Genomic DNA, 25,923 nt, shown 5'->3' with positions numbered 1-25,923 from the left:
TGGTCTTAATTTAATTTTGGTAAGTGATATTTATCCAGAAAGTTGTCCATTTCCTTTAAGTTTTCCAAATTTGTGGAATAACAAGTTTTTGAAATATGACCTGATGATTTTCTGTATTTCCTCCATGTCTGTTGTTATAGTCCCCCTTTTCATTTCTGGTTTTGTTAATTTGGATAGTCTCTGTCTTTTGGTTAGTTTGGATAAAGGTTTGTCTGTTTTGTTGATTTTCTCGAAGAACGGAGAACCAACTCTTTGTCTCATTAATTCTTTGAATTGTTTTCTTTGTTTCTATTTTGTTGATTTCAGCTCTCAATTTGATTATTTCCTGCCATCTAGTTCTCTTAGGTGAGTTTGCTTCTTTTTGTTCTGAAGTTTTCAAATGTTCTGTTAATTCACTAGTGTGGGATTTTCCAGCTTCTTTATGTAGGCATTTAGTGCTATGAACTTTCCTCTTAACACTACTTTCATTGTGTCCCATAAATTTGGGTATGTTGTTCATTTTCATTGAATTTTAGGAAATCTTTAATTTCTCCCTTTATTTCTTCCTTGACTCATTGATGAATCAGGTGAGCATTGTTTAATTTCCATGTGTTTGTGAGTTTTCTGGAATTAGTATTGCTGTTGACTTCTAGTTTTAAACCATGGTGACTTGATAAGGTACATTGGGTTATTCCATTTTTTTTTTTTTTGTATTTGTTGAGGTTTGTTACCAAGTATGTGGTCAATTTTTGAGAAGGTTCCATGAGGTGCTGAGAAGAAGGTATATTCTTTTCTGTTTGGATGGAATATTCTGTAGATGTCTGTTAAGTCCATTTGAGTCATAACATCTGTTAGTTCTCTTATTTCTCCGTTCATTTTTTTGTCTGACTGATCTATCCAGTGGTGAGAGGGGAGTGTTGAAGTCTCCCATTATTAGTGTGTGGAGTTTGATGTATGATTTAAGCTTTAGAAGTGTTTCTTTCACATATGAGGGTGCTTTTGTATTTGGGGCATAAATGTTCAGTACTGAAATTTCCTCTTGATGGATTTTTCCTGTGACTAATATGAAATGACCTTTTTTGTCTTTCTTGACTGATTTTAGCTTGAAGTCTATTTTGTTGGATATTAGGATAGCTACAGCCGCTTGTTTCTTAGGTCCATTTGATTGGTATATATTTTTCCCCAACCCATTACTCTGAGACGATGTCTGTTTTTGAGGTTGAGATGTGTTTCTTATATGCATAAAAAGGATGGATTCTGTTTTCGTATCCAATCTGTTAGCCTGTGACTTTTTATAGGTGAGTTGAGTCCATTTACATTAAGCTACATTAATAACCAGTGATTGCTATCTCCTGTTAATTTAGTTTACATTTCAACATAGACTTTTAACCGTCTGCTTCTGCTGTGTCTGAGCTGCTTCCTACTTCACCTTAAACCGCAAGCTCACATGCGGCTTGTAGCATCCAAGTTTTACCCTTTGTTCTTCGAGTGTAAGAAAAACCTGTTTTTTTTTTTTTTTCTAGAAAATCAAAAAGTGGACGCGCCTGAGGACCTGCAGGTCCTAGATGAAGCTGCTGTTTTTTTTTTTTGTTTTTTTTTTTTTTGTTTTTTTTTTTCTCATAAGATGAAGGGTAACTTAGCAAAGCTGTTTGAAGTTTTTAGCCAAGCTTCTGGGAGCAGCTGGTGACTGCACACGTGTATTTAAAGGGTTCCCTTGGTCTGTGTGCTTCTGTAGCTTAAATAATGAAAATCCTTTAGAAGGATCTGGGGGAGTGTAAAGTGATTTTCAGGAATTAACACGGGTTGGATCAAGGAGTGCTGTACAAATTAGGGGCATTATCCTGCTGATGCCTAAACGCCCTCCTCTTGGCAGGACAGACACTTCTTCCTTGTTGGAAAAAAATTAGGATTTCTGTTGGAAAGCCTATTAAGCACAATCTTCGTAATAAAATAAATCTGTTCATATTTCCCCTTAATATAATTCTGAATATAATTATCCTCCCATTGTGTATTTTTCATATTTCTCTAATTTTCTGCCTTATAATTCTGTTCTTCAGTTGATCTTGGTGGCACAGGCCTATAATCTCAGCTCTTAGGAGGTTCAGACCGGAGGCTTGTCATGAGTTTACTGTGAGGCTGTGTGGCGTTGATCACACTATAATAGCAAGGCCCCGTATCCCAAAACCAAACCATGTAAAAATTTTCCTGAACATACGTTGGGGAAATTGATTATATCCATGTCTGTCCCTGTCCCTCTGCGTCTGTTTGTGTGCGAAAGAGAGAATGGATATATGTAGATAGATAGATAGATAGATAGATAGATAGATAGATGGATGATAGAGATATAGATATATATCAAGTCTCTTACATTCTTAAGGATTTATATTACTTTTTTACTTGATTAAACAATTTTTAAAGTTGTATAAAGGAATGAAGCTTCATGATTGAGGAAAGGACCACAAGGCTGTGAGGAAAGATGTCACAGATGAAAGAAACTCAGACCCAGAGGTTTAAGAGCTTTAACCTCTCCTGGTGCTCTGTGGGTTCCTGCTCTTTACTCCATTGCTTTCTCAGCATGAAGTATTGTGTTTGGTTTCTGTCAGGCCCCCTTGCCCAGGCCTCTGGGTGCTGGGGCAAGAGTTCTATACTACTGTTGTAGCCTTATTTTTAACATAACTAAATGAAAATTTATTAATTTATCTCTAAGAAAAATTTCAGATTCTGACCATCCCTTCATGTTAAATAAACATTCAGCTCACAATTTCCAAGATTTGTTTATGATAAATTAGTAAATTAGTGGTAAGCCCGTGATCAGAACACGAGCAGAGCTCGAAGACTGGAGTGGATTCCCTCCAGCCTTATTTTGCCCACTGTGGCAATATGAGTGATTCATTGTCTCCTAGTGGAATTCATTAGAGAAAACAGCTACATTTGCAGTGGCAGCAAAAGTGATGTAATTCATAGAACCACACCTAAATAAGAGACTTCTACACTGAAACTATTAAACCCCAACAGGAGGAAGAGCAGACAAGGTGAAAGCAGATTCTGTGTTCATGGATTAGTTGAATTAATGTAAAAATTCACATGCCTGTAGAATCAGTTCAGCCCCTATCTAAATCGAAATGACCCTCTTTACAAAACTACAAATGAATAAACAACCCAAATAAACAGTATCAACGCCAAGTGAGGGCGACGGCACACACTAGACGTCTAATTCAGGCAGGAAGTTGGAGGCTAATCCTCAATGTGACAGGATCTGTTCTTGTCTGAAGTAAAAACAAAACAAAAATCTTAAGATTCCCATGACCCTAGAGATAGTCACAATTTATAGCAGTCTTGAAGAAGAAAAAAGAGCAAAACCGGAGGCTTCATTCTTCCTGTTTCCAAGTCTGTAGTCACTTTAACTGTTAGATCAGTGGAACAGAGCAAGATAGAGAGAAATAAGTCCATGAATTTATAAGTGAACTCTCCAGCTAATGTATCCAGAACAGAACACAATGGACAAAGGCAAGCCCTGTAGTACATGGGGTGGGGGAACTGGGTACCTGTCTTAGGGTAGAAGTCAGGGTAAGATCTCAAACTGGCAGGAACCTGGAGGCAGGAGCTGATGCAGAGGCCATGGAGGGGAGCTGCTTACTGACTTGTTTCTCATAGCTTGCTCAGGACCAGCAGCCCAGTGATGGCAACACCCACCATGGCCTGGGCTCTCCCCATTGGTCACTAATTGAGAAAATACCTCACAGCTGGATCTCACTGAGGCATTTTCTCAACTGAGGTTCCTTCCTCTCTGATGACTCTAGCTTGTGTCAAGTTGACACACAAAACCAGCCAGTACAGCACCCAAATGCAGAAAACTGAGATGATATTCTTACTTTACAGGGTATGTAAGAACCAAGTCAAAATAGCTCAGACTGGAAACCAGAAACTACTAGAGAAAAGCAAGTGAAAGCTTCTTGCTATTGGTTTAAGCAATATATTGTTGGACTTGACACTAAAAATATAGCCAACAAGAGCAATTAGGGGAGATTGCATTAGATGTGAACCGTTCTACACTGCAAAGGAAACGTTCAAGAGGCAACCTATAGGCAGAAGGAAATACCTGCAGCACCCGTATCTGTTAGAAGTTAAGATTCCACATATAGAGAAAATTCCAACAACTTAAAATAACCCATTAAAAACTGTCAATGATCTGGAAAAATACTTCTCAAAAGAAGACATTGCAGTGAGTGCAGACATGTGAAGCATCACTAGGCACTGGGGATATACAGACCCACACTAGGAGCTGCCTGTAGCTGTTATACGACCTGACTGTTACCTCAATGATAGATGGTGGCCAGGTAGGAAAAGACCGCCTTTGTACACCATCAGTGGGCATGCTTACTGATACAGCCTTTGTACACCATCGGTGGGCATGTTTACTGATAACAGCCTTTGTACACTGTAGGCATATATACTGATACAGCCTTTGTACACCATCGGTAGGCATGTTTACTGATACAGCCTTTTTTACACTGTCAGTAGGCATGTTTACTGATACAGCCTTTGTACACTGTTGGCAGGCATGCACACTGATACAGCCTTTGTACACTGTAGGCATATATACTGATACAACCTTTGTACACTGTTGGTAGGCGTACACATACAGCCATTACAGAAAACAGTGTAGCGGCTTTTTAAAGTGCTATAATTAGAGCTACACACGACCCAGAATCCTCTTCTAGATGCTGAAGGGAAATTGATCTCAGATACCTCTATTCCCATTCTTGCCATAGAGTTTATTCACAATCGCCAAGATGTAGAAACAACCTACATGCTTATTGGTGTGGTTTGAATGAGAATGGCCCCCAGAGGTTCTCAGATGGATAGTTAGAAACTTAAAGAAGTATTGTTGGAGTAGGTGTCATTGGAAGTGGACTTTGAGGTTTCAAAAGCCCATGCCAGGCTCTCTCTCTCTCTCTCTCTCTCTCTCTCTCTCTCTCTCTCCCTCTCTGTCTCTCTGCCTCCATCTTATGGGTAAGATATAAGCTCTTAGCTACTGGTCCGCTGTCATCTCTGCCTGTTGCTGTCCTCCCTATCATGGTGATCATAGACTAACACTTGCTTACAAGCCCCAAATTAAATGCCTTCTTTATAAGTTGGCTTGATCCTGTTGTCCCTTTACAGAAATAGAACAGTAACTAGACAATATATAAATGGATTAAGAAGAGTGATGTGAGCGTATAGCCAGTGGAATATTATCTGAGCACATAAAGCTTGTCATTTGCAAACACTGTGGCTGGACCTTGAGTGCACTGTGAAGTGTGAATTCAGGTGGCTGTGCAAGTGCACATACTGCATGTTGCCAGTTACATGCCACACAGCAAGGTCAGAGAGTAGGGTGATGGGGGTGGATGGAGGAGCTGTTGGGCATGGCTACAGCATACTGGTCATCTAATAGTCAGCCATGTGACCATAGGGGCAGCACTGAATTGTGAAATCAGTGTTAGACATGCATAATAAGGGTTATAATCAAGGAGCTTTACCCTGGGTTGTTTGTTTACAAGACTTATTTATCGTTCTGTGTATGTGTGCACACTCCTGTGTGGTTTTATGTGCCCCACATGTGTGTAGGTACCTACAGAGGCCAGAAGAGGGCACTGGATCCCCTGGAATTGGAGTTATAGGCAGTTGTGAGCCACCCAGTATGTGTGCTTACTGTTCACTTCCAATTCTATTTCTGATTTAGAGATTTTTAGGACTGTAAAATACTACCACATTAATAGGCTTCTTGAATATATTTGCTGAAATCCTTTTATTAACATTTGGCAGACTTGAGTTGTATTTTCCAAAAATGAATATATTGGACAGCATTGAACTGGGCTCATTTTTGTTACGTTGTAGTTAAATGTTTTTGGCCTTTTGTATGTTCAGGTACTCTTTACCACAATGAGGCTCTTGAGAATATATGATTATGGTAGCCACTCCACACACCTAGCATTGCCAGAGCTAGAAATCTAGGTAGCATGGCTACCCCTCATCTAGGAAGTGCCCCTCGTCTGAGAGACATCCCTTATTGGGAAGGTGCCTCTTCAGCTGGGAGGCGCCCCTCAGCTGGGAAGTACCCCTCATCTGGGAGGTGCCCCTTTATCTAGGAGGTGCCTCTCATCTCGGAGGTGCTCCTCAGACTCTCCTGTCTTAGGGGAGATAGTGTGTGCAGTTGGAAGCCTGCACACATTCCCCAAGGGCAGCATACTTCTGGTCAGATCCTCATTCTCAAAGGTCTAAGTCGTTGACCCATGGTAGGTGAGACCCCTGCTTAGATGCGGCCTTTCATTTCTTAAGGGGTAGCATGCTAGTTCATGTGACCTCATAGCGAAAATCAAAGCAGGCCATGACTACTTTATAACAGACTGAAAACAAACTGCATTTCATTCAGATTGGCCTTATCCTAATGTTCTCCCAGCCTTCCTGGTTCCTTTGTTAGATTTCCTGTTTTTGTGTCTGAGATTGGCTAATTCCCGGCACAATCAGAAGTAACCAAACAGCTGTTGGCGCTTTCTGAACCTGTGATTGAGTCCTTGTGTACTTGAACCTGTTGAGTAGTTCACTGATTGCGGGTACAGTGAGGGGTGCGCACTCCATAACCGCACATGCGCACTCATGCATCCTTAACATGCGCGGCCCCGCCCAGTCCATTGGCTCCTCTGCTGCTTCTCTTAGAAAATGTCTATCACTGTAACAAACTAACAAGACGTCACAAAGGTTTCCATCCACAGTTCACAAAAGTGGTCTTTAGTTCTATGATCAGTCTTTCTATATTTAAACACTTAAGAGATATGATTCCATCTAATTTATGTATTTTCAGACTAACAAATTGTTCATCACATGCTCAAAATCCTTCATGTCCAAGCATTTTTAAATTAAAACTAGAAAGTTTGTGGAGTTCGCTTCTTTTGGGCTTTATTTTAGATGTTTTGAGTTTGGGGGTCACCATATATACTTGACTGTTAAGCCTCATAGCAGTAAGGTTTGTGATCCTCTTCTTACAGTTTGAACTTGATGCTAACTGAATGGCAGGCAGTTTTGACTTGCCCCATCATATCCTATATACATTGGGAACCAGTAGGAGGTTGAGGTTGCCGGTCCATAAAGCTGTTCTGGGAGGTTTCTCAGCTGTAGCTCTGCATTTAAAGCAGTCAGACAGACGCTGAACAGTCTGCAGACGGTTAAAGTTCTCATAGGTTTGCTGACCCGAGGCAAGGCCGGCCATGCTGACTGCCCGTGTCTTGACATGTTCCTACAGAAACAGAAGTGTGCTTCATCCACCAGCCAAGATGAACATGGTGAAGAGGATCATGGGGCGGCCTCGGCAGGAGGAGTGCAGTCCGCAGGACAACGCCTTGGGCCTGATGCACCTCCGCCGCCTCTTCAGCGAGCTGTGCCATCCTCCGAGGCACATGACTCAGAAAGAACAGGAAGAAAAGCTGTACATGATGCTGCCCGTGTTCAATAGGGTGAGTCCAGCTGGCCGAACACGGTCCTTCCAGGACTGCTGGTGCTGTGGAAATCTTAATATTGGCAGAAAATCACGGATAGATGACAGCATGTGTCTTGTTTCATTTTTTAATTTTCTGTAAGCCAGGTGAGCACACGTGTAGTCACACCTGGGAGACAGAGCTGACTGCAGGTTTGAGGCCTAAAGAGTGATACCCACTCTTTGGTTTGGTTTCGCTCTACATTTCTATAATGAGAGAGGCTGATGCTGGCAGAGTACACTGTGCTGACTTAGTCTCAGCCCTGGGGTAGAAACGGCGGGCACTTGCTCAGTTTCAGAAGGGGGGAGATTGTCAGTTTTCATTGCGTTATTCTCTTGTGTGATTGCCAAGCCCTTTGTATGCTTCCAAATGGTCACATAAGGACACTGTGGTGCGGCCTTTAACCCCGGCACTCAGGGTGCAGAGGTAGGCGGATCTCTGTGGGTTCCAGACAGGCATGGTCTACAGAGCGAGTTCCAGCCAGCCTTCCAGAGCTACTTCGTCAGAGCATCTTAGAGAAAAAGGCATCACAGTTAGCATTGGTCAGCTGGCTTTCTGACACCTGCCGTAAGCGGAGAGTTATTGGCTATGGTGAACGAAGGAGACTTGGTCCTTTCATGTATTTCTCTTCTCGCATGCAGCGATGTTGTTGGGGCTTTTTAACATGACATTTTGGTGTTGCTCAGGGTTGCAGTGTGTAGCCTGAGACAACTAGCGGCTCGGCAGTCTTGGAGATCCTGCTGCTGTCCACCAGATGTAGCTGCCCCTGAAGTTCTTAAATCCGAGCTTTCCCTGCTCCTCCCCATTCCCCTTTCTAATGGACTTCCTCCTAAGAAAGGAGAATTCTCTTCCTGCTCCTCCCAACCACAGCATAGGCAATCCTGCTGCTTCACACACCTAACTCTCTCCATCTTTGTGTAGTCGTGCCTAACTGTTCTCAGCCACTGGCCACTGGTTGAAGGGTCGCTGTAACGCAAAGGTGAATCTTGGGGTACATCGCTTTTGTTCTTTCGATAGTTCAGACTTGTTCCCTAATGTCATAATCGTTTCTTTCTCCTCCATCCTCACCAACCTCTTTCTCTTTCTCTCCCCATCCCCTTCTGACTCCTTTTTCTACCCTGTTTCTGGCTCTTCTCCCTTTTTGCTCCCTCTCTCTCATTCCTTCTTCCCTCTGCCCCATCCCTCTAACACATGTCCCCTATCTCTCCTTCCATCCCCTCTACTCCAGCTCTTCTTGCTCTCTCGCTCTCTCCCACTCTTATCTCATGTCCTCTCCTCCCTCCTGAGTTTCTGACTCACTAATCTTTCTCCATTTCTGTATCATTTTCTCTGAAACTTATCTTCTGGAAATTGTTCTTTTCTCCTAATCGTGCTGATATTTAAGGATGAGACACTGAAAATACCTTGGAAATTACGAACGTAGAGAAGCAGGACCTTGTGGTCCGAGGATGTGGCTGAGTTACCTAGCTTGTGTAGTTGAGATGTCATACCTTTGGCCTCCAAAGACCAGAGACCTGTGCTCCTTTCCTATGCCCACTAAGCCTTGACCCCTCCCTGGAGAAGGCTCAAGACAGCCCACTGCTTCCTGATTCCCCCTCAGGACCACCCGATAGTGCAGGAATCCCATTAAACCTGGATATTTTTAATTTGGCTTGTTGTGATTTGGCTTGATTGGGATTTTTGCGTCGGCAGAGAGCTCATGTTAGGAAAATTCCTAACAATCCCTATAGGGATTATTTCCTGAATGCTGCTCTCTCAGAAGGCAGGGGTCTTTGTCAGCAGGACAGCTAGTGTGCCCTTAAAGCCACACTGTGAGATGAGGAATAGTTCCTATTCCATACACAGACTTCCACCCAATCTCTCAGTTTTCCATCCCACTCCCTGTCCTTGTCTACACTGTGCCAGCTTCAGTTGTTTGACTGCAGAGGGCAATCCTCTTCCTTTTCTGGGCTGTAAAATGAGAGCTTTTCTTATTACTGTGGTGACATTCGTGATCAGTGTAACTTAGGGTTCACTTTGGATCACAATCTGAAGTCACAGGCTGTCATGGTGAGGAAGACATGGTGGCAGATAGGGGCAGCGGGTCACATGGTATCCACAGGCAGGAAGCAAAGGGTAATGAATACTCAATGTTCAGATCACTTTCCCATGTGCCTCTCAGTTAAAGTGAGTCTTCTACCTCAGTTAATATAAACTAGATAATCCCTCTCAGACATGCCCAGAGGTTAGCCTACCCAGAGAGCCCTCACAGTGTGCGCAGAGGTTAGCCTACCAAGACAGCCCTCACAGTGTGCCCGGAGACTAACCTAACCAGACAGCCCTCACATTGTGCCCAGAGACTAACCTAACCAGACAGCTCTCACATTGTGCCCAGAGACTAACCTAACGAGACAGCCCTCACATTGTGCCCAGAGACTGACCTAACTAGACAGCTCTCCTCTCAGGTTTTTAAGTGGATTTAGTTACTAGGTTGGGTGCCACTCTGTTGTAATATGAATGGCGGGCTGCGTCCCGCCACCCGACTAGCTTTACCCAAAATAATTACACGGAAACTGTATTGTTTTAAACATTGCCTGGCCCATTAGTTCCAGCCTCTTATTGGCTAGCTCTTACATGTTGATCTAACCCATTTTTAATAATTTGTGTCGCCCACGAGGTGGCTTACCAGGGAAGATCTTAACCTGTGTCTGTGTCTGGTGGGAGAATCATGGCAACTGTCTGACTCAGCTTTCTTTTCCCAGCATTTTGTTCTGTTTACTCCACCCACCTAAGGGTTGGCCTATCAAATGGGCCAAGGCAGTTTTTTTATTAATTAACCAATGAAAGCAACAGATTAGAAAAAAATCACTCCCACATCACTCTCCAAGTGTGCTCAGAGGCTAACTAGGGTGACCTAATCTAATAGTGCCTGGTGGAACTATGAGGCGGTGAGTTGAGGAGTTGAATAGGGCATGGAAAAAACACACCAGGCTTTGATAAATTTGAAAGAAATATAACAAAAGAAATTGGTAGACATTCTCTTAATCTGGTGTTGCTGTAACAAGATGTGCAATGTTAGGGAGTTTTTGTAAGGAAGAATCAGAGTCTGGACAGCAGAGGTGCTGACAGTCTGGCAAGGGCTTGCTGAGTCTTGCTAGAGAAGCAAAAGATTTCTATGTCTAGATCACAAGTCAGTCATTGAGGAAATCTGTACAAACTCACACAGGAACAGAGAGAGGAACCATAATGTGGCGCTCACTGGCTTGCTCAGACTGCTTTCTTATGCAATCCAAGCCCACCTGCCCAGCGGTGGCACCACCCGCGGTGGGCTGGGCCCTTCCATATCAGACTTGTTCATCAACCACTCGGATGGGGACAGCTCCTCAGCTGAGGGTTCCTCTTTCCAGATGACCATAGTTTGTATCCAGCAGGCAAAAATCAGCCAGCACACAGGGAGAGTTAGTTTGGTACGTTTACTGAAGTTTGCTGGTTTTGAAGATTACAAAGACTCAGTCTTGCTCATAAAAAAAGAAAAAAAAAACTCATGAAGGGAGAAATTTGTAAATTTTCAAAGATAGTGTACAATTAGATCAAAGGAGGAGAGAACATAGTGTGGAATTACGGCTGGGTGAGTAAGCACTGGGCAGGAGAAGGCTGCTGAGCTCATCTGGGAGACAGATTTTGCTGGGTGAATAGGGTCTGCTAGTGTTGGCTAAGGTCTTGCTCGGTGACCTTAGATTCCTGCTCTCATTGGTGGAAGGGTCCTTTGTGAGTCTGAAGTGAACTGAGTAGGGAACTGAAGAGAGCTGACCTTTTCAGGATAGCAGTGTGAAGAGGAAGGAGCAAGAACCATGCAGGAGGAGATGGTAGCATGAACACAAGGAGAGACAGGACAGTGGTGAAAGCAGCCATTTTTAAAATGGGAGCTGCAATTGGCTATGAATCAAGCCCTGTTCAGAAAGTCGTCGGTTATATTGGAACCAGTTGTAGAGTGTGCTTGCTGTTTTACTGCTTCATAGTTGGCTTAAAAAGAAAATCGTGGCTATGGTTAGCTCAACATGATTCTTTCAGACTATGAACATTTCCAGGGAGCACCAATGTCTAAAACAGCTGCAAGAATGGCTCTCAGCTTTTAGTGCAGTTCCTTGGGTTGGAACTCAGAGCCTTCTAGTGGTCTACCCTGAGCTACCTGTCCAGTTCACACTCAGCTCTCAGTGTGAACTCTTAAGTGATACCTGGCATATGTCTGTGTCATCTCCCCCCCCAACACACACACACACACACACACAGAGATACATACAGACATACACTGACATATACAGAGGCACACACATATATAGATAGACACACTGAAACACACATACAGACACACACAGAGACATATAAGCACACACACATATAAACACATACAAATACACACATGTACACACACTGACACACTTCAACGGTTCAGCTTCTGTAGTCACTGAATTGAATCTTAGTCCATGAGTCTTAAAAGTATTTGCATTTTGTGCTTGCTTGCTTGTTTTCAAAGTGGATCCAAGACAGATTATTTTCTATTTATACTTTTTGGGTTAATTTTCTTATGTCTGTGTTATTGTAAAGAAGAACCTACCATTAACTAGCTATTAAATTTTTTACATTGAAAGCTTTTAATTAGCTGATTAGAAGTGCTAGTACATACAGTCCCTTCTTTATAATGAATAGTTCGACCTTCAGAAGTTTAGTATTCCCTCCCTCCTTCTCTCTCTCTCTCTCTCTCTCTCTCTCTCTCTCTCCCTCTCCTCCCTCTCTCTCCCCCCGCCCCTCTCTCGTATGTGTGTTGGTAGAACATAAATCCACTGTGGGCTCTGCACTGAGCTATATATATCCTCGTCCTTGGTTCAGTACCCACCCACCCAACCTCTGTTGCGCATCCTCCTCTATCCTGCCTGCCAGCTCCTAAATAACCACACAGAGACTTCTTATTAATGGTGAAAGCTAATTGCTTCTCGGCCTTTTGGCTAAGATCAATGTATTAATGGTGAAAGCTCGGCCAATAGCTTAGGCTTGTTTCTAACTAGCTGTTATACCTCAAACCATTTCCATTAATTTACTTGCTGTGATGTGTCATGGCTCATTACCTACATGTTATGCTTCCTCCGAGTAGCAGCTCTGCCTTCTTCCCAGCATTCTCTCTGACTCTAAATCCTGCCTAGCTATTGACTATTCACATCTTTATCAAAACAATCACCATGACATAGCTTTACATAGTGTAAAGGAATATTCCACAACAACCCCATGTATGTGTGCCTATGTAGTTGTAAAACTTCCCGTGTGGGCTCTACTGGCCTACATACCCACCCTGGCTGTGGATTTGGAAGGGCAGGCTCCTTACATGCTTGGGCAAGTGCTCTACCACAGAGGAGTTATGCTTACCTTCCTAGGAAATTCCCAAGTATTGAAAAGATTGGATGTTATTTCTATACCATTATGACCAGTTAAAATATGTACAAATTATACTCATTGTGTGAACGCTAACAAGCAAAAATTACCATTTCCATCAAATCTACAAATTGAGAGTTGTTTAATGTTTGTCCATGTGCATGAGTGTTCTCCACTAACAGGAAGTAATGTTGGTGAATAAATGGCTCAGTATGGCATTATGGCCAACAAGACTTCGGGAGCCATGGGTTGTGTTGGCCTGTGCTGAGTGCAGTCTTGAAATGCCGCCCTTGAGCTCCATCATAGTCCTGCAGGGCAGCTGCTGCTGTCCTGTCTCAGACCTCAAGATCACAGAAAGTCTGAGAACAGGGGAATAAACTTACTCGGCAATGTAAAAAATAATCTTTATGTCCAAGAACAAAATCTCACAGAGGAAACACTGGGGATTAAGTTTTGCAAAATGAATAGGTTTTCATTGTCTGAAATTCCATAAGATGGCACTATTAATTATCATAGTATATCTTCCTCTTATTTTGAAATTAATATTTATGAACTTGATCCTTAAGAAATTCCACTTGCTTTTGAAATTATTTTCAGTTTATATTTGAGAAGTATCCAAGTTGAAGATGGTATCTAAATCCCTCAAGTGACCTTTGCTTTAAAATTGTTGGCATTAGACAGGGGCACACACGTTTAGATCCAGGTAAGAGAAAGACCAAAATTCAAACAGATGGTCTTTTTTGTTGCATTTTATATCCATAGCTACTCATTTAAGAACTAATGAGGGTCAGTATTTAACAATTTTAGATGGTGACATATTTAAGAAACAAGATCTTGTGTATGTCCTAATTTCTTTTATTAGTCATACCTGTTTTTATTTAATGATATCATTCAATAATAATAATAACAGGCTGGGCTCCTACTTTATAAACACTGTTAAATAGCACCATTAGTTTCTTTTCTCTGAATAGGCCAAAAGTATTTAGTTCAAGTGCTAGGGAATTTTTCAGTATTTATTAGGTAGATATTAAAAATTAGCCTTTTAAGAGGGCTCAGGGACTAGCATCCCTCACCAGCGTGAGAGCCTGGCTTTGATTCACAACACTGCTAACATTAGAAGATGATTAACTCATAAAAATAACCCTTGGGATACCAAGTCACCTGTTGTCTGAGTTTCTGTCCTCCCATCAGGTCCCACAGCTGTTTAGCCCCAAAGAAATCACACAGAGCTTTACATTAATCATAAACTGATTGGCTCATTAGCTCAGGCTTCTTATTAACTCGTATAACTTATATTAACCCATTATTCTTATCTATGTTTGCCACATGGCTCAGTACCTTTTTCAGTGACGTAGTCAGTAACCTCTCGAAGTATGCAGCATTACAGGAAGCTGCTCTGACAAAGATAAGTAGAGAAAATATCCTGGATGCCTCTGGGGATCAGACTGACCCCATATTCAGTCCTGTGCTCTTATCTTGGCATAGGTTAGCGTCACTGACCCTTAATTCTCTTAACTGTAAAGGGGATGCTACCAGCACCTGCTCTGTAAAAGTTTTGGGACGTTAATGACATCTTAAACATTTGAACAGTGCTAGAAACAGTGTAAATCTTTGCTTCTAAGTCTAGTTAATTATCGAATGTGTTTCAAGGTGCTTTTGTTCCTTAGAGTTATTGTCCTACTCCCAGTCAGGGTCACTAATGTCACAAGTTTATCATACAACCATTCTTTCCTGAGCGGAATGTGCTAAGTCTCTCTCTTGATAGGAGGGGAATTCTAGGTGAACTTTTCTGTCCCACCAGCTGCTTCCCAAATAACCACACGGAGACTTATTATCAATTGTTAATGCTTGTCTCCAGCCAGCTCTTACAATTTAAATCAGCCCATTTCTATTCATCTGTGTGCTGCCCCAAGTCTCATTTGCCTCATCTATAAACTTCCCATGTTGTTTCTTGAGGGTCTGGCTTGAGGGTCTGTCTTGAGAGTCTCCTGACTCCCTCACTCTGCCCTCTCCCCAATAATCCTGCCTAGCCATCTGCCAATCAGCTTTTTAGTAACAATGAGAGCAACACAGCTTCACAGTGTAGAAAAGGATTACTCCACAGTAGGGAGGGAGGGAGGGAGGGAAGGAGGGAGGGAGGGAGGGAGGGAGGAGAAAGTGGGGAGAGAGAGATAGACAGACCGGCAGATAGACAGGGAGACAGAGAAGACCTCAATCTCCTGCCTTGAAACTCCATGCTCTCTTTAAAAGACATTTACATGGTGGAGCTGTACCTGGGGAAGCGTACCTAGTGTTTATAGATGGAGCATTGCTGTCATTTACAGAGAGCATGCTTTCGCCAGGCAATGGTGGTGCACACCTTTAATCCCAGCACTCCGGAGGCAGAGGCAGGCAGATATCTGTGAGTTCGAGACCAGTCTGGTCTACAAGAGCTAGTTCCAGGTCAGGCTCCAAAGCTACGGAGAAACCTGTCTTGAAAAACAAAAGCAAACAAACAAAAAAACAACAAAAAAACACAAAAAACAAAACAAAACAAAAAACCCAGAGCAGGCTTTCTTCTGCGCTCCCTTATCTGTTCGGTTTTCCCAGACTGAGATCTCAGTTGCTGTGCTCCTCCTTCTTGCCTTGGTCCAGGCTGCCAGGCCTCTTCACTCTCTTCACCATGATGTCATTTGCACAGCTCTGCCCTCTCTGTAGCATCATACAGTGTCGTCCTTAGGGTCTGTGTCACCTCCTCAGGTTGGCTTGTAGAAGTCTTCCTCCACACTAGATACTCTATTCCTCATAGCACATAGCTATCTTCATTTTCAAGATTTTTTTTGTTTGTCTAAAACAGGCTCTCACCACGTAGCCCTGGCTGTCCTGCAACTCACTGTGCAGACCAGATTCACCTCAAACTCAAAGCATCATTTGCCTCTGTCTCCCAAGCATTGGGATTAATGGTGTGTGCTAACATGCCTGCTATTCTTTTTAATTATGTGTATATATATATGCATGACACCCCCCCCCCGCCCCGTGCTGGAGTTGTAGGTGACAGTGAGCATTCTGTCATGGGTGCTAGGAATAGAACTTGGGTCCTCTGTAGGCACAGCAAGTGTTCTCACCTCATTGAACCATCTCTCTAGCTTATTAATTTTAATTTCAATATTTTTATTTCTATTTATTTTTGGTGCTGGAGATAGAACCCAGGGACTCATATTCTAACTGCATTCCCTATCACTAAGCTGAACCCCTAATTTTAATAGTCACTGTTTTGCTTTCTGAAACAGGAGCTCTCTGGAGTTCTGAGTTCTGAGGCTATGGGATTATAGATATAAATCATAAAACTATACATTTTAAAATTTATAGTCTGTGCTATTCTTGTGTGTGTATATGTATGTGTGTGAGTGTAATTGTGTGTGTGTCTGTGTGTCTGTGTGTGTGTTAGTAGGGAGTGAACTGAGTCATTAGAATTTTAAGCTAATTTTTTTAGCATTTGTCATCTGAATTAGAATATGAACTTGGTGGACACTAGAATTTAGTCTTCATTTACCTGTGAGTTCCCAGCTCTTAGACCACTGCTGGGCACGCAGTAGGAATTCGGCAAGTTTTGTGAATGAATGAATGAATGAATGAATGAAGAGCAGTGCTGTTTCATTATGCTAATATCATTTATGTAGAAGCCATGCTTGTTCATTTCAGAACATACTCCTTTCATCTTTTGAAAAGATTTTGTGATAGAAATGAAGCAATAAAATTCAAGTTTGTATAAGTTGGATGTATTTTCAGAATGTTTTCTGTGCCTTATATGAAGACTTAAACTGGAAGAAGTGGCTGTTTACTTAGAAACTTTCTTCCGCTCAGATAAATGAAACACTTAATTCTTACAAGCAGAATATAGTATGCATCAATGTAATCTGTGTCTCAGGAATATTTATAGACACCTTCATTTTAAAATTACATGTTTATCCCTGAGTAGAGGTCAAAAATCATTAGTTGGTACCTGAATTTCTATCTTTTCTTGAGTTTGTTATGGAATATTGGTCTTGCTGATTTATAGCCCAGCTACTAAAAGTTACTTGCCACTTACCTTATTGAAGCCCTGTATTCAGACCCACGTATCACCAAAAACAAAATAAACAAACAAAAAACAGAACTATGGGTCTTATTTAACAGACGAAAGATTTAACTGAAAGTACACATTTATCAGAGAGCCATAATGGGGGGGGGGAGGGGACTGGTACAGAGTGCTGGCTGCTCTTGCAGAGGTCACAGGTTCAGTTCCCAGTCCCACCTGGCAGCAAACCACAGACTAATTCCTGTTCAAGGTCATCTGGGACCATCTTCTGACCACATGGGCCCCAGGCAAACCTGTGTATGCACACAATGCATGAACAGAAATGTAAACAAAACGGTTATATGTGAATAATTTTTTCAGTTTAAAAAACTGTAGTAGGAAACAATTGAGGAATTCTTTTTTTTAATTTATTTATTTATTAAAGATTTCTGTCTCTTCCCTGCGACCGCCTCCCATTTCCCTCCCCCTCCCCCAATTAAGTCCCCCCCCCCTTCAGCCCGAAAAGCAATCAGGGTTCCCTGTCCTGTGGGAAGTCCAAGGAACCCCCACCTCCATCCAGGTCTAGTAAGTTGAGCATCCAAACTGCCTAGGCTCCCACAAAGCCAATGCATGCAGTAGGATCAGAAACCCATTGCCATTGTTCTTGAGTTCTCAGTAGTCCTCATTGTCCGCTATGTTCAGAGAGTCCGGTTTTATCCCAGGATTTTCCAGACCCAGGCCAGCTGGCCTTGGTGAGTTCCCAGTAGAACATCCCCATTGTCTCCATGTGTGGGCGCACCCCTTGCGGTCCTGAGTTCCTTGCTCGTGCTCTCTCTCCTTCGGCTCCTGATTTGGACCTTGAGATTTCTGTCCAGTGCTCCAATGTGGGTCTCTGTCTCCTTTCATCGCCTAATGAAGGTTAATATTCAGGAGGATGCCTATATGTTTGTCTTTGGGTTCACCTTCTTATTTAGCTTCTTTAGGATCACTAATTATAGGCTCAATGTCCTTAGTTTATGGCTAGAAACCAAATATGAGTGAGTACATCCCATGTTCCTCTTTTTGGGTCTGGCTTACCTCACTCAGGATAGTGTTTTCTATTTCCATCCATTTGCATGCAAAATTCAAGAAGTCGTTGTTTTTTACTGCTGAGTAGTACTCTAATATGTATATATTCCATACTTTCTTCATCCATTCTTCCATTGAAGGGCATCTAGGTTGTTTCCAGGTTCTGGCTATCACAAACAATGCTGCTATGAACATCGTAGAGCATATACTTTTGTTGTATGATAAGGCCTCTCTTGGGTATATTCCCAAGAGTGGTATTGCTGGGTCCAGGGGTAAGTTGATCCCGAATTTCCTGAGAAACCGCCATACTGCTTTCCAAAGTGGTTGCACAAGTTTGCATTCCCACCAGCAATGGATGAGGGTACCCCTTTCTCCACAGTCTCTCCAACAAAGGCTATCATTGGTGTTTTTTATTTTAGCCATTCTGACAGGTGTAAGATGGTATCTTAAAGTTGTCTTGATTTGCATTTCCCTGATCGCTAAGGAAGTTGAGCATGACCTTAAGTGTCTTTTGGCCATTTGAAGTTCTTCTGTTGAGAATTCTCTGTTCAGCTCAATGCCCCATTTTAGAATTGGGTTGGTTAGCCTTTTACGGTCTAGTTTCCTGAGATCTTTATGTATTTTGGAGATCAGACCTTTGTCAGTTGCGGGGTTGGTGAAGATCTTCTCCCAGTTAGTGGGTTGCCTTTGTGTCTTAGCGACAGTGTCCTTTGCTTTACAGAAGCTTCTCAGTCTCAGGAGGTCCCATTTATTCAATGAGGTCCTTAATGTCTGTGCAGCTGGGGTTATACGTAAGAAGTGGTCTCCTGTGCCCATGTGTTGTAGAGTACTTCCCACTTTCTCTTCTATCAGGTTCAGTGTGTTCGGACTGATATTGAGGTCTTTAATCCATTTGGACTTGAGTTTTGTGCATGGTGATAGATATGGATCTATTTTCATTCTTCTACAGGTTGACATCCAGTTTTGCCAGCACAATTTGTTGAAGATGCTCTCTTTTTTCCATTGTATACTTTTAGCTCCTTTATCGAAAATCAGGTGTTCATAGGTTTGTGGGTTAATGTCAGGGTCTTCTATTCGATTCCATTGGTTGACTTCTCTGTTTTTATGCCAATACCAAGCTGTTTTCAATACTGTAGCTCTGTAGTAGAGTTTGAAGTCGGGGATGGTAATGCCTCCAGACGCTCCTTTGTTGTATAAGATTGTTTTGGCTATCCTGGGTTTTTTGTTTTTCCATATAAAGTTGATTATTGTCTTCTCCAGATCTGTGAAGAATTTTGATGGGATTTTGATGGGGATTGCATTGAATCTATAGATTGCTTTTGGTAGAATTGCCATTTTTACTATGTTGATCCTCCCAATCCAGGAGCAAGGAAGATCTTTCCATTTTCTCGTGTCCTCTTCAATTTCTTTCTTCTAAGACTTAAAGTTCTTGTCAAATAGATCTTTCACATCCTTGGTCAGAGTTACCCCAAGATATTTTATGCTATTTGTGGCTATCGTGAAAGGTGATGCTTCTCTAATTCCCCTCTCTGTTTCCTTATCCTTAGTGTATAGGAAGGCCACTGATTTTTTGGAGTTGATCTTGTATCCTGCCAAATTACTAAAGGTGTTTATCAGCTGTGGGAGTTCTTTGGTAGAGTTTTTTGGGGTCGCTCATGTATACTATCATATCATCTGCAAATAACGAGAGCTTAACTTCTTTTCCAATACGAATCCCCTTGATCCCTTTATGTTGTCTTATTGCTATTGCTAGAACTTCAAGCACTATATTGAAGAGGTATGGAGAGAGTGGACATCCTTGTCGTGTTCCTGATTTTAGTGGGATGGCTTTGAGTTTTTCTCCATTTAATTTAATGTTAGCCGACGGCTTGCTGTAAATAGCTTTTATTATATTTAGGTATGACCCTTGTATCCCTAATCTCTCCAAGACTTTTATCATAAAGGGGTGTTGAATTTTGTCAATTGCTTTTTCAGCATCTAATGAAATGATCATATGGTTTTTTTCTTTCAGTTTATTTATATGCTGGATTACATTGATAGATTTGCGTATGTTGAACCAGCCCTGCATCTCTGGGATGAAGCCTACTTGATCATAATGGATAATTTTTCTAATGTGTTCTTGGATTCGGTTTGCCAGTATTTTATTGAGAATTTTTGCGTCGATATTCATGAGTGAGATAGGCCTGTAATTTTCTTTCTTGGTTGGGTCTTTGTGTGGTTTTGGTATCAGGGTAACAGTAGCTTCATAAAAGGAATTTGGCAATGACTCCTCTGTTTCTATATTGTGAAATACATTAAGGAGTATAGGTATAAGCTCTTCTTGGAAGTTCTGGTAGAATTCTGCATTGAAACCATCTGGTCCTGGGCTTTTTTTGGAAGGTAGATTTTTGATAACGGTTTCTAGTTCTTTGCGACTAACAGGTCTATTTAGATCGTTCACCTGGTTTTGGTTTAGCTTTGGTATGTGGCACTTATCTAAAAAAATGTCCATTTCTTTTGCATTTTCTAGTTTTGTGGTGTACAGGCTTTTGTAGTAAGATTTAATGAGTCTCTGAATTTCCTCTGTGTCTGTGGTTATGTCCCCCTTTTCATTTCTAATCTTATTTATTTGCGTGTTCTCTCTCTGTCGTTTAATTAGTTTGGACAGGGGTTTGTCGATCTTGTTGATTTTCTCCAAGAACCAGCTTTTTGTTTCATTGATTCTTTGGACTGTTTTCTGCGTTTCTATTTTGTTGATTTCCGCCCTCAGTTTGATTATTTCCAGTCTTCCACTCCTCCTGGGCGTGTCTGCTTCTTTTTTTTCTAAAGCTTTCAGGTGTGCTGTTAAGTCTCCAATGTATGCTTTCTCTGTTTTCACTTAGTGCTATGAATTTTTTTCCTCTTAGCACTGCTTTCATAGTGTCCCATAGGTTTGAGTATGTTGTCCCTTTATTTTCTTTAAATTCAAGGAAGACTTTAATTTCTTTCTTGATTTCTTCCTTGACCCAGGTGTGGTTCAGTAGTTGACTGTTCAGTTTCCATGAGTTTGTCGGCTTTCTGGAGGTAGGATTGTTGTTGAATTCTAACTTTAATCCATGGTGATCTGATAGGACACAGGTGGACACTGATATTTTTTTGTATCTGTGGAGGTTTCCTTTGTTTCCGAGTATGTGGTCAATTTTCGAGAAGGTTCCATGGGCTGCAGAGAAGAAGGTATATTCTTTCCTATTTGGGTGGAATGTTCTATAGATGTCTGTTAAGTCCATTTGCTTCATTACCTCCAGTAGTTCTCTTACTTCTCTATTAGGTTTCTGTCTGATTGACCTGTCCATTGCTGAGAGAGGTGTATTGAAGTCTACTACTACTAGTGTGTGTGGTTTGATGTCTGCCTTGAGTTTTAGTAATATTTCTTTTACATACGTGGGTGCTTTTATATTAGGGGCGTAAATATTCAGGATTCAGACGTCATCCTGACAAATTGTTCCTGTTATGAGTATAAAGTGTCCCTCTCGATCTCTTCTGATTGATTTTAGTTTGAAGTCAGTTTTGTTAGAAATTAATATGGCCACACCTGCTTTTTTCCTAGGACCATTTGCTTGAAAGACTTTTTCCCAACCCTTTACTCTGAGTAGATGCCTGTCTTTGTGGTTGATATGTGTTTCTTGCAAACAGCAGAATGTTGGATCCTGTTTTCGTATCCAATCTCTTAGCCTGTGCCTTTTTATAGGTGAATTGAGACCATTAATATTAAGTGATATTAATGACCAGTGGTTGTTTATGCCGGATATTCTTATTGTTTTTGAAAGTAGAATTTGTGTGTCTCCCTTCTTTGAGTTGTGCTAGTCAAGGGTCGCTAGATGCCTGAGTTATTGTAGGCAGTGTTGGCAATGTTGGATTCCTTGGGTTGCGGTTTTCCTTCTATTACTTTCTGTAGGGCTGGGTTCGTGGCTACGTATTGTTTAAATTTGTTCTTATCCTGGAATGTCTTGATTTCTCCATTTATAGTGAACGAAAGCTTGGCTGGGTATAGTAGTCTGGGCTTGCATCCATGGTCTCTTAGCTTCTGCAGTACTTCTATCCAGGACCTTCTGGCTTTCATTGTTTCCATAGAGAAATCAGGTGTAAGTCTTATCGGTTTACCTTTATAAGTTACTTGGCCTTTTTCCTTTGCAGCTCTTAGTATTCTTTCTTTAACCTGTATATTTTGTGTTTTGATTATTATATGGCGAGGGGATGTTTTCCTTTGATCCAGTCTGTTTGGTGTTCTGTATGCTTCTTGAATAGTCAAAGGAATATCTTTCTTTATGTTGGGAAAGTTTTCTTCCATAATTTTGTTAAAAATATTTTCTGGGCCTTTGAGCTGTGACTCTTCTCCTTCTTCTATTCCTATTATTCTTAGATTTGATCTTTTTATTGTGTCCCATAATTCCTGAATGTTTTGTGATGAGAATTTGTTGGCTTTGCAGTTTTCTTTGATCAGAGCGTTTATTTTATCTATGGTGTCCTCAGAATCTGAGATTCTTTCTTCTATTTCTTGTATCCTATTGATTATGCTTGTTTCTGTAGGCTCTGCTCGTTGACCTAGATTTTCCATATCCAGCTGGTCCTTAGTTTGTGTTTTCTTTCTTGCTTCCATTTCAGTTTTCAATTCTTGAACTGTTTCCATTACCTGTTTGATCGTTCTTTCTTGGTTTCCCAGGGTATTTTGTACGTATTTACTCATTTCTTCAAATATTTGGTTATACTTCTCATCCATTTCTATAAGGGCATTTTTCACATGTTGTTTAAGGGATTCTACTGCTTTCATAAAGTCAATTTTTCCACTACTTTTGTGTTAGGGTGTTGGAGACCTTCTGTTTTAAGATCATTGGGTTCTGGTGTTTTCATGTTGTTTTTCAGATTATTGGGTGAATTCTTTCCTTGGCGCCTGCCCATCTCCTATCGATGCTATCTAAGGGGTCTGTTAAAACTGGTTCAGGTTTCCCTGCTGGCCAGAGGCTCCTCTTACAAAATGCCCTTGCTCTGTTTCCTGGTTCCTGCTGGGGGCCAAGATCCCTCTCACCCCTCAGAAGGGTCTTCAGGAATAGGACCCGGCTCTTCCTTTGCCAGGGACCTCCCCAACCGAAGGCCTACCTCTTTGGTTTAATTGCAGTGGGGCGATCTGTTCTCGGTGTTGCGTGCGGTCCCTGCTGCCTGCCGCCAGCAGCCTGTGTCCTCTGCTGCTGCTCCGGTCCCAGCCGGTTCCAGCCTGTCCCAGCCTGTCCCAGTTGGTCCCCGCCGGCTGCGCTGGGCGTCCTCTGGCGCCTGGCGCCTTCCGCCGCCCGGTGATCTGGCCGCCTTCCGCCGCCCGGTGATCCGCCGCCCGGTGATCCGCCGCCCGGTGATCCGGCCGCCTCGAGGAATTCTTTAAAAACAATTTGTTCTTTGAAAGCATAAAAATTCCTCCTGTGAAATTGACAGAACAGATTACTTCTTGACCAGAGCAACCTTTGCAGAATGGTTTGTTGCTAGTTACCACTTAATTTGAAACAGTATCTTTATAAGGATGTAGGAAACATCCTATATTAAAATGATATTGTGGGAGTTTCTGTATATTTTTCTAGACTCTGTGAAATAAAGTCTTATTATTGTACTGAGAAGTCCAGGTGCATACAGCATACATGTATGGCAGATGGTGAGACCAAATGCAAATAGCATACATACATAACAAAGACTGGAAAGTCTACATACGTATAGCAAGAATGCATGGCAGATGCTGAGAGGTCCACTTTGTACATGCTGACAGATAGCAAAGCGTCCACTGCATACAGCTTCCATCTGTGATGCATATAGGTCTTAGGGAGACTGAATGATGAACTTGGTGGAGGGCGGTTCACTAGGCTTTATCTTTTGACTCATTGAGTTTTTTTTGGGTGTTGAGTTTGCAGTTTGTGTTGCTCTAGTGTTTTATTTGCTGGTTGGTGTTTGTTTTGCTTTTGTTTTTGAGACAGCAGACACTGTGGTTCAGACTGGCTTTGGCTTTGGGCACTCATCCCAGCTCCTCAGCTGGGGGTACAGTTGTGTGTACCCAGTCTTCCTTTACCAGTCTCTAGGTAGTACTTGCTTATAGGACAGTGTGCATATAAACACCAACTTAGGGAACTTCCCTGCAAATGCCTAGTGCGATGTTCGTTTGGGAAAGAATGTGGGCAGATTGTTTGCTGGCTTTATAGCAGCCGTTTGAATAGTAATAATGCAGATAGCACATTGTAAATGGGAAGTGTAGTGTTTACAGCTTACAGGACAGGATTCCCTTTCAGCTGTAAAGAACATTTTAAAAAATTCAGCCTATCCATATGGCTACTAAAATACTACTTCTTCTCTCATGGCGGTCCATCCTGTTTCATCCCTTCTCTTCTGAGTCTACACCAGTTTTTAAGAATTATTATTATAAAGTTCATTTGTCCTAAAATTTTATCAAAGACAGTTTATTTATGAGCCTTCTATTTTTTCCTTTATCTTTTCAAATAGCCCTATATTAAAAATGATTGTGGTTAGAATTTATTTTGAAATATCAAATAAAATGAAGGAATTCTCTGCTCAGTGTAGGTCTGTGTCTGTGTCTTCCCATAGAGCACCTGTCTTCCCTCAGCAAACCGCCCCCTTTCATGAGTTTTCAGTTTAGGCTTCCACAGGGAATGGTTATGTTTTCTGAAGTCTCTTAGTGGTGCTTGTCAGCTTGTTTAGTTAATCATATACTCAACCCATTCATACACATGAGAACTCATGGCCAGGTGTGCTCTTTCGGTAAATGCTTCTTATTTCAGACAAAGGGACAGGACCTCACTAAATGCTTCTCTCATTTACAGGTTTTTGGAAACGCTCCACCAAATACTATGACAGAAAAATTTTCTGACCTTCTGCAGTTCACAACGCAAGTCTCGCGACTAATGGTGACAGAGATTCGGAGGAGAGCATCAAACAAATCCACAGGTATTTACAGAGGCGTCAGGAGCAGACCTAGGGAGAGGATGGCAGCTTGGTAAACTCGCTGCTGAAATGCAGTAGGGGCAGCCCGGCTGCAGGCACCTGGGCCTCAGCTGCAGCCCTTCTCCACCGCAGTCACTGTTGCCTGCGGTGTCTAAAAGAACAGTTCTGATGGAAGCTGCCCTGCTGGGCCACTGGCCCCTCCACTGCCACCTTGCCATCACCCCGCATCCTCTATACAAATCCTTAAACCGCGGCATGATGCGCAAGGCCAGTCTATGATCTGACATCACGTGTGTACTCATTTCCTTTCCTTGTTCCTTTTCTTTCTTTTGATCAGAATGAGCTGTTGCAGGCTGCAGAGCTGACCGTGCTTTTGTTTCTTTTCTTATCATGTTCCTCCCAGAAGGACAGTCCTTACTCAGTTTACTTAAACTCAGCCTGGTTAAGTCACACTTCCTTGATGAAAAATGCTCATGATTTCTGCAATCAAAACATTTTTTATTTTTCCAAACCATTCTTGTGTTTCTTAGCCTCATGAATGGTGCGTGCGTGCATATGTGTGTGTGTACATGCGTGTGCACGCGTTTGTGTTATACCATAAGCACCTTAAGAACTGTTGTAGTTGGTTGTTTTTTCAGTTTGACAAAGGTACTGTCCTGTGAGGTGAGGAACCTCAGCTGAGAAATGCCCTCACCATGTGGCACTCAGCACACAGAGTTAAGGCCTTTGGGGCATTTTCTTGATTGATGATGGATGTGGGAGGGCTCTACCCGCTGGTCGCAGTGCCACCTGGGCCTGTGTCCTTGGATGGTATAAGAAGGCAGGTTGAATAGACCCACATAGAGCATTCCTCCATGGCTTTTGCTTCACTTGTCTGCCTTGAGTTCCTGCTCCTGCCTGGCTTCCCCCAATGATGGACTATTGCCTGGAAGTGTGGGATAAAATAAGCCCTTGGAGTTGTTAGGCCAGTGAGGT

General features: G+C 42.1%; 1 protein-coding gene across 6 annotated transcripts in view; it reads left to right on the top strand.

Moving 5' to 3' along the window:
- Wdfy3 (WD repeat and FYVE domain containing 3) overlaps positions 1 to 25,923 on the top strand; it is a 248,977-nt gene that overhangs the window by 86,855 nt on the left and 136,199 nt on the right. For all 6 annotated transcript variants that reach the window (XM_041642101.1, XM_041642100.1, XM_041642098.1 and 3 more), the window contains 2 exons: positions 7,262 to 7,472; positions 24,828 to 24,951. In XM_041642101.1, the coding sequence (XP_041498035.1) occupies positions 7,293 to 7,472; positions 24,828 to 24,951 (304 nt within the window). In that variant the 5' untranslated portion in view covers positions 7,262 to 7,292. The remainder of the gene's footprint in view (positions 1 to 7,261; positions 7,473 to 24,827; positions 24,952 to 25,923) is intronic.

This window comes from Microtus oregoni, unplaced genomic scaffold (assembly GCF_018167655.1).
Source record: "Microtus oregoni isolate MIOR12 unplaced genomic scaffold, Mior012 000072F_ref0000427, whole genome shotgun sequence".
NCBI classification, from domain to species: Eukaryota; Metazoa; Chordata; class Mammalia; order Rodentia; family Cricetidae; genus Microtus; species Microtus oregoni.
Note: the sequence above shows the minus strand (reverse complement) of the source record. Positions and strands in the feature narration are given on the sequence as shown.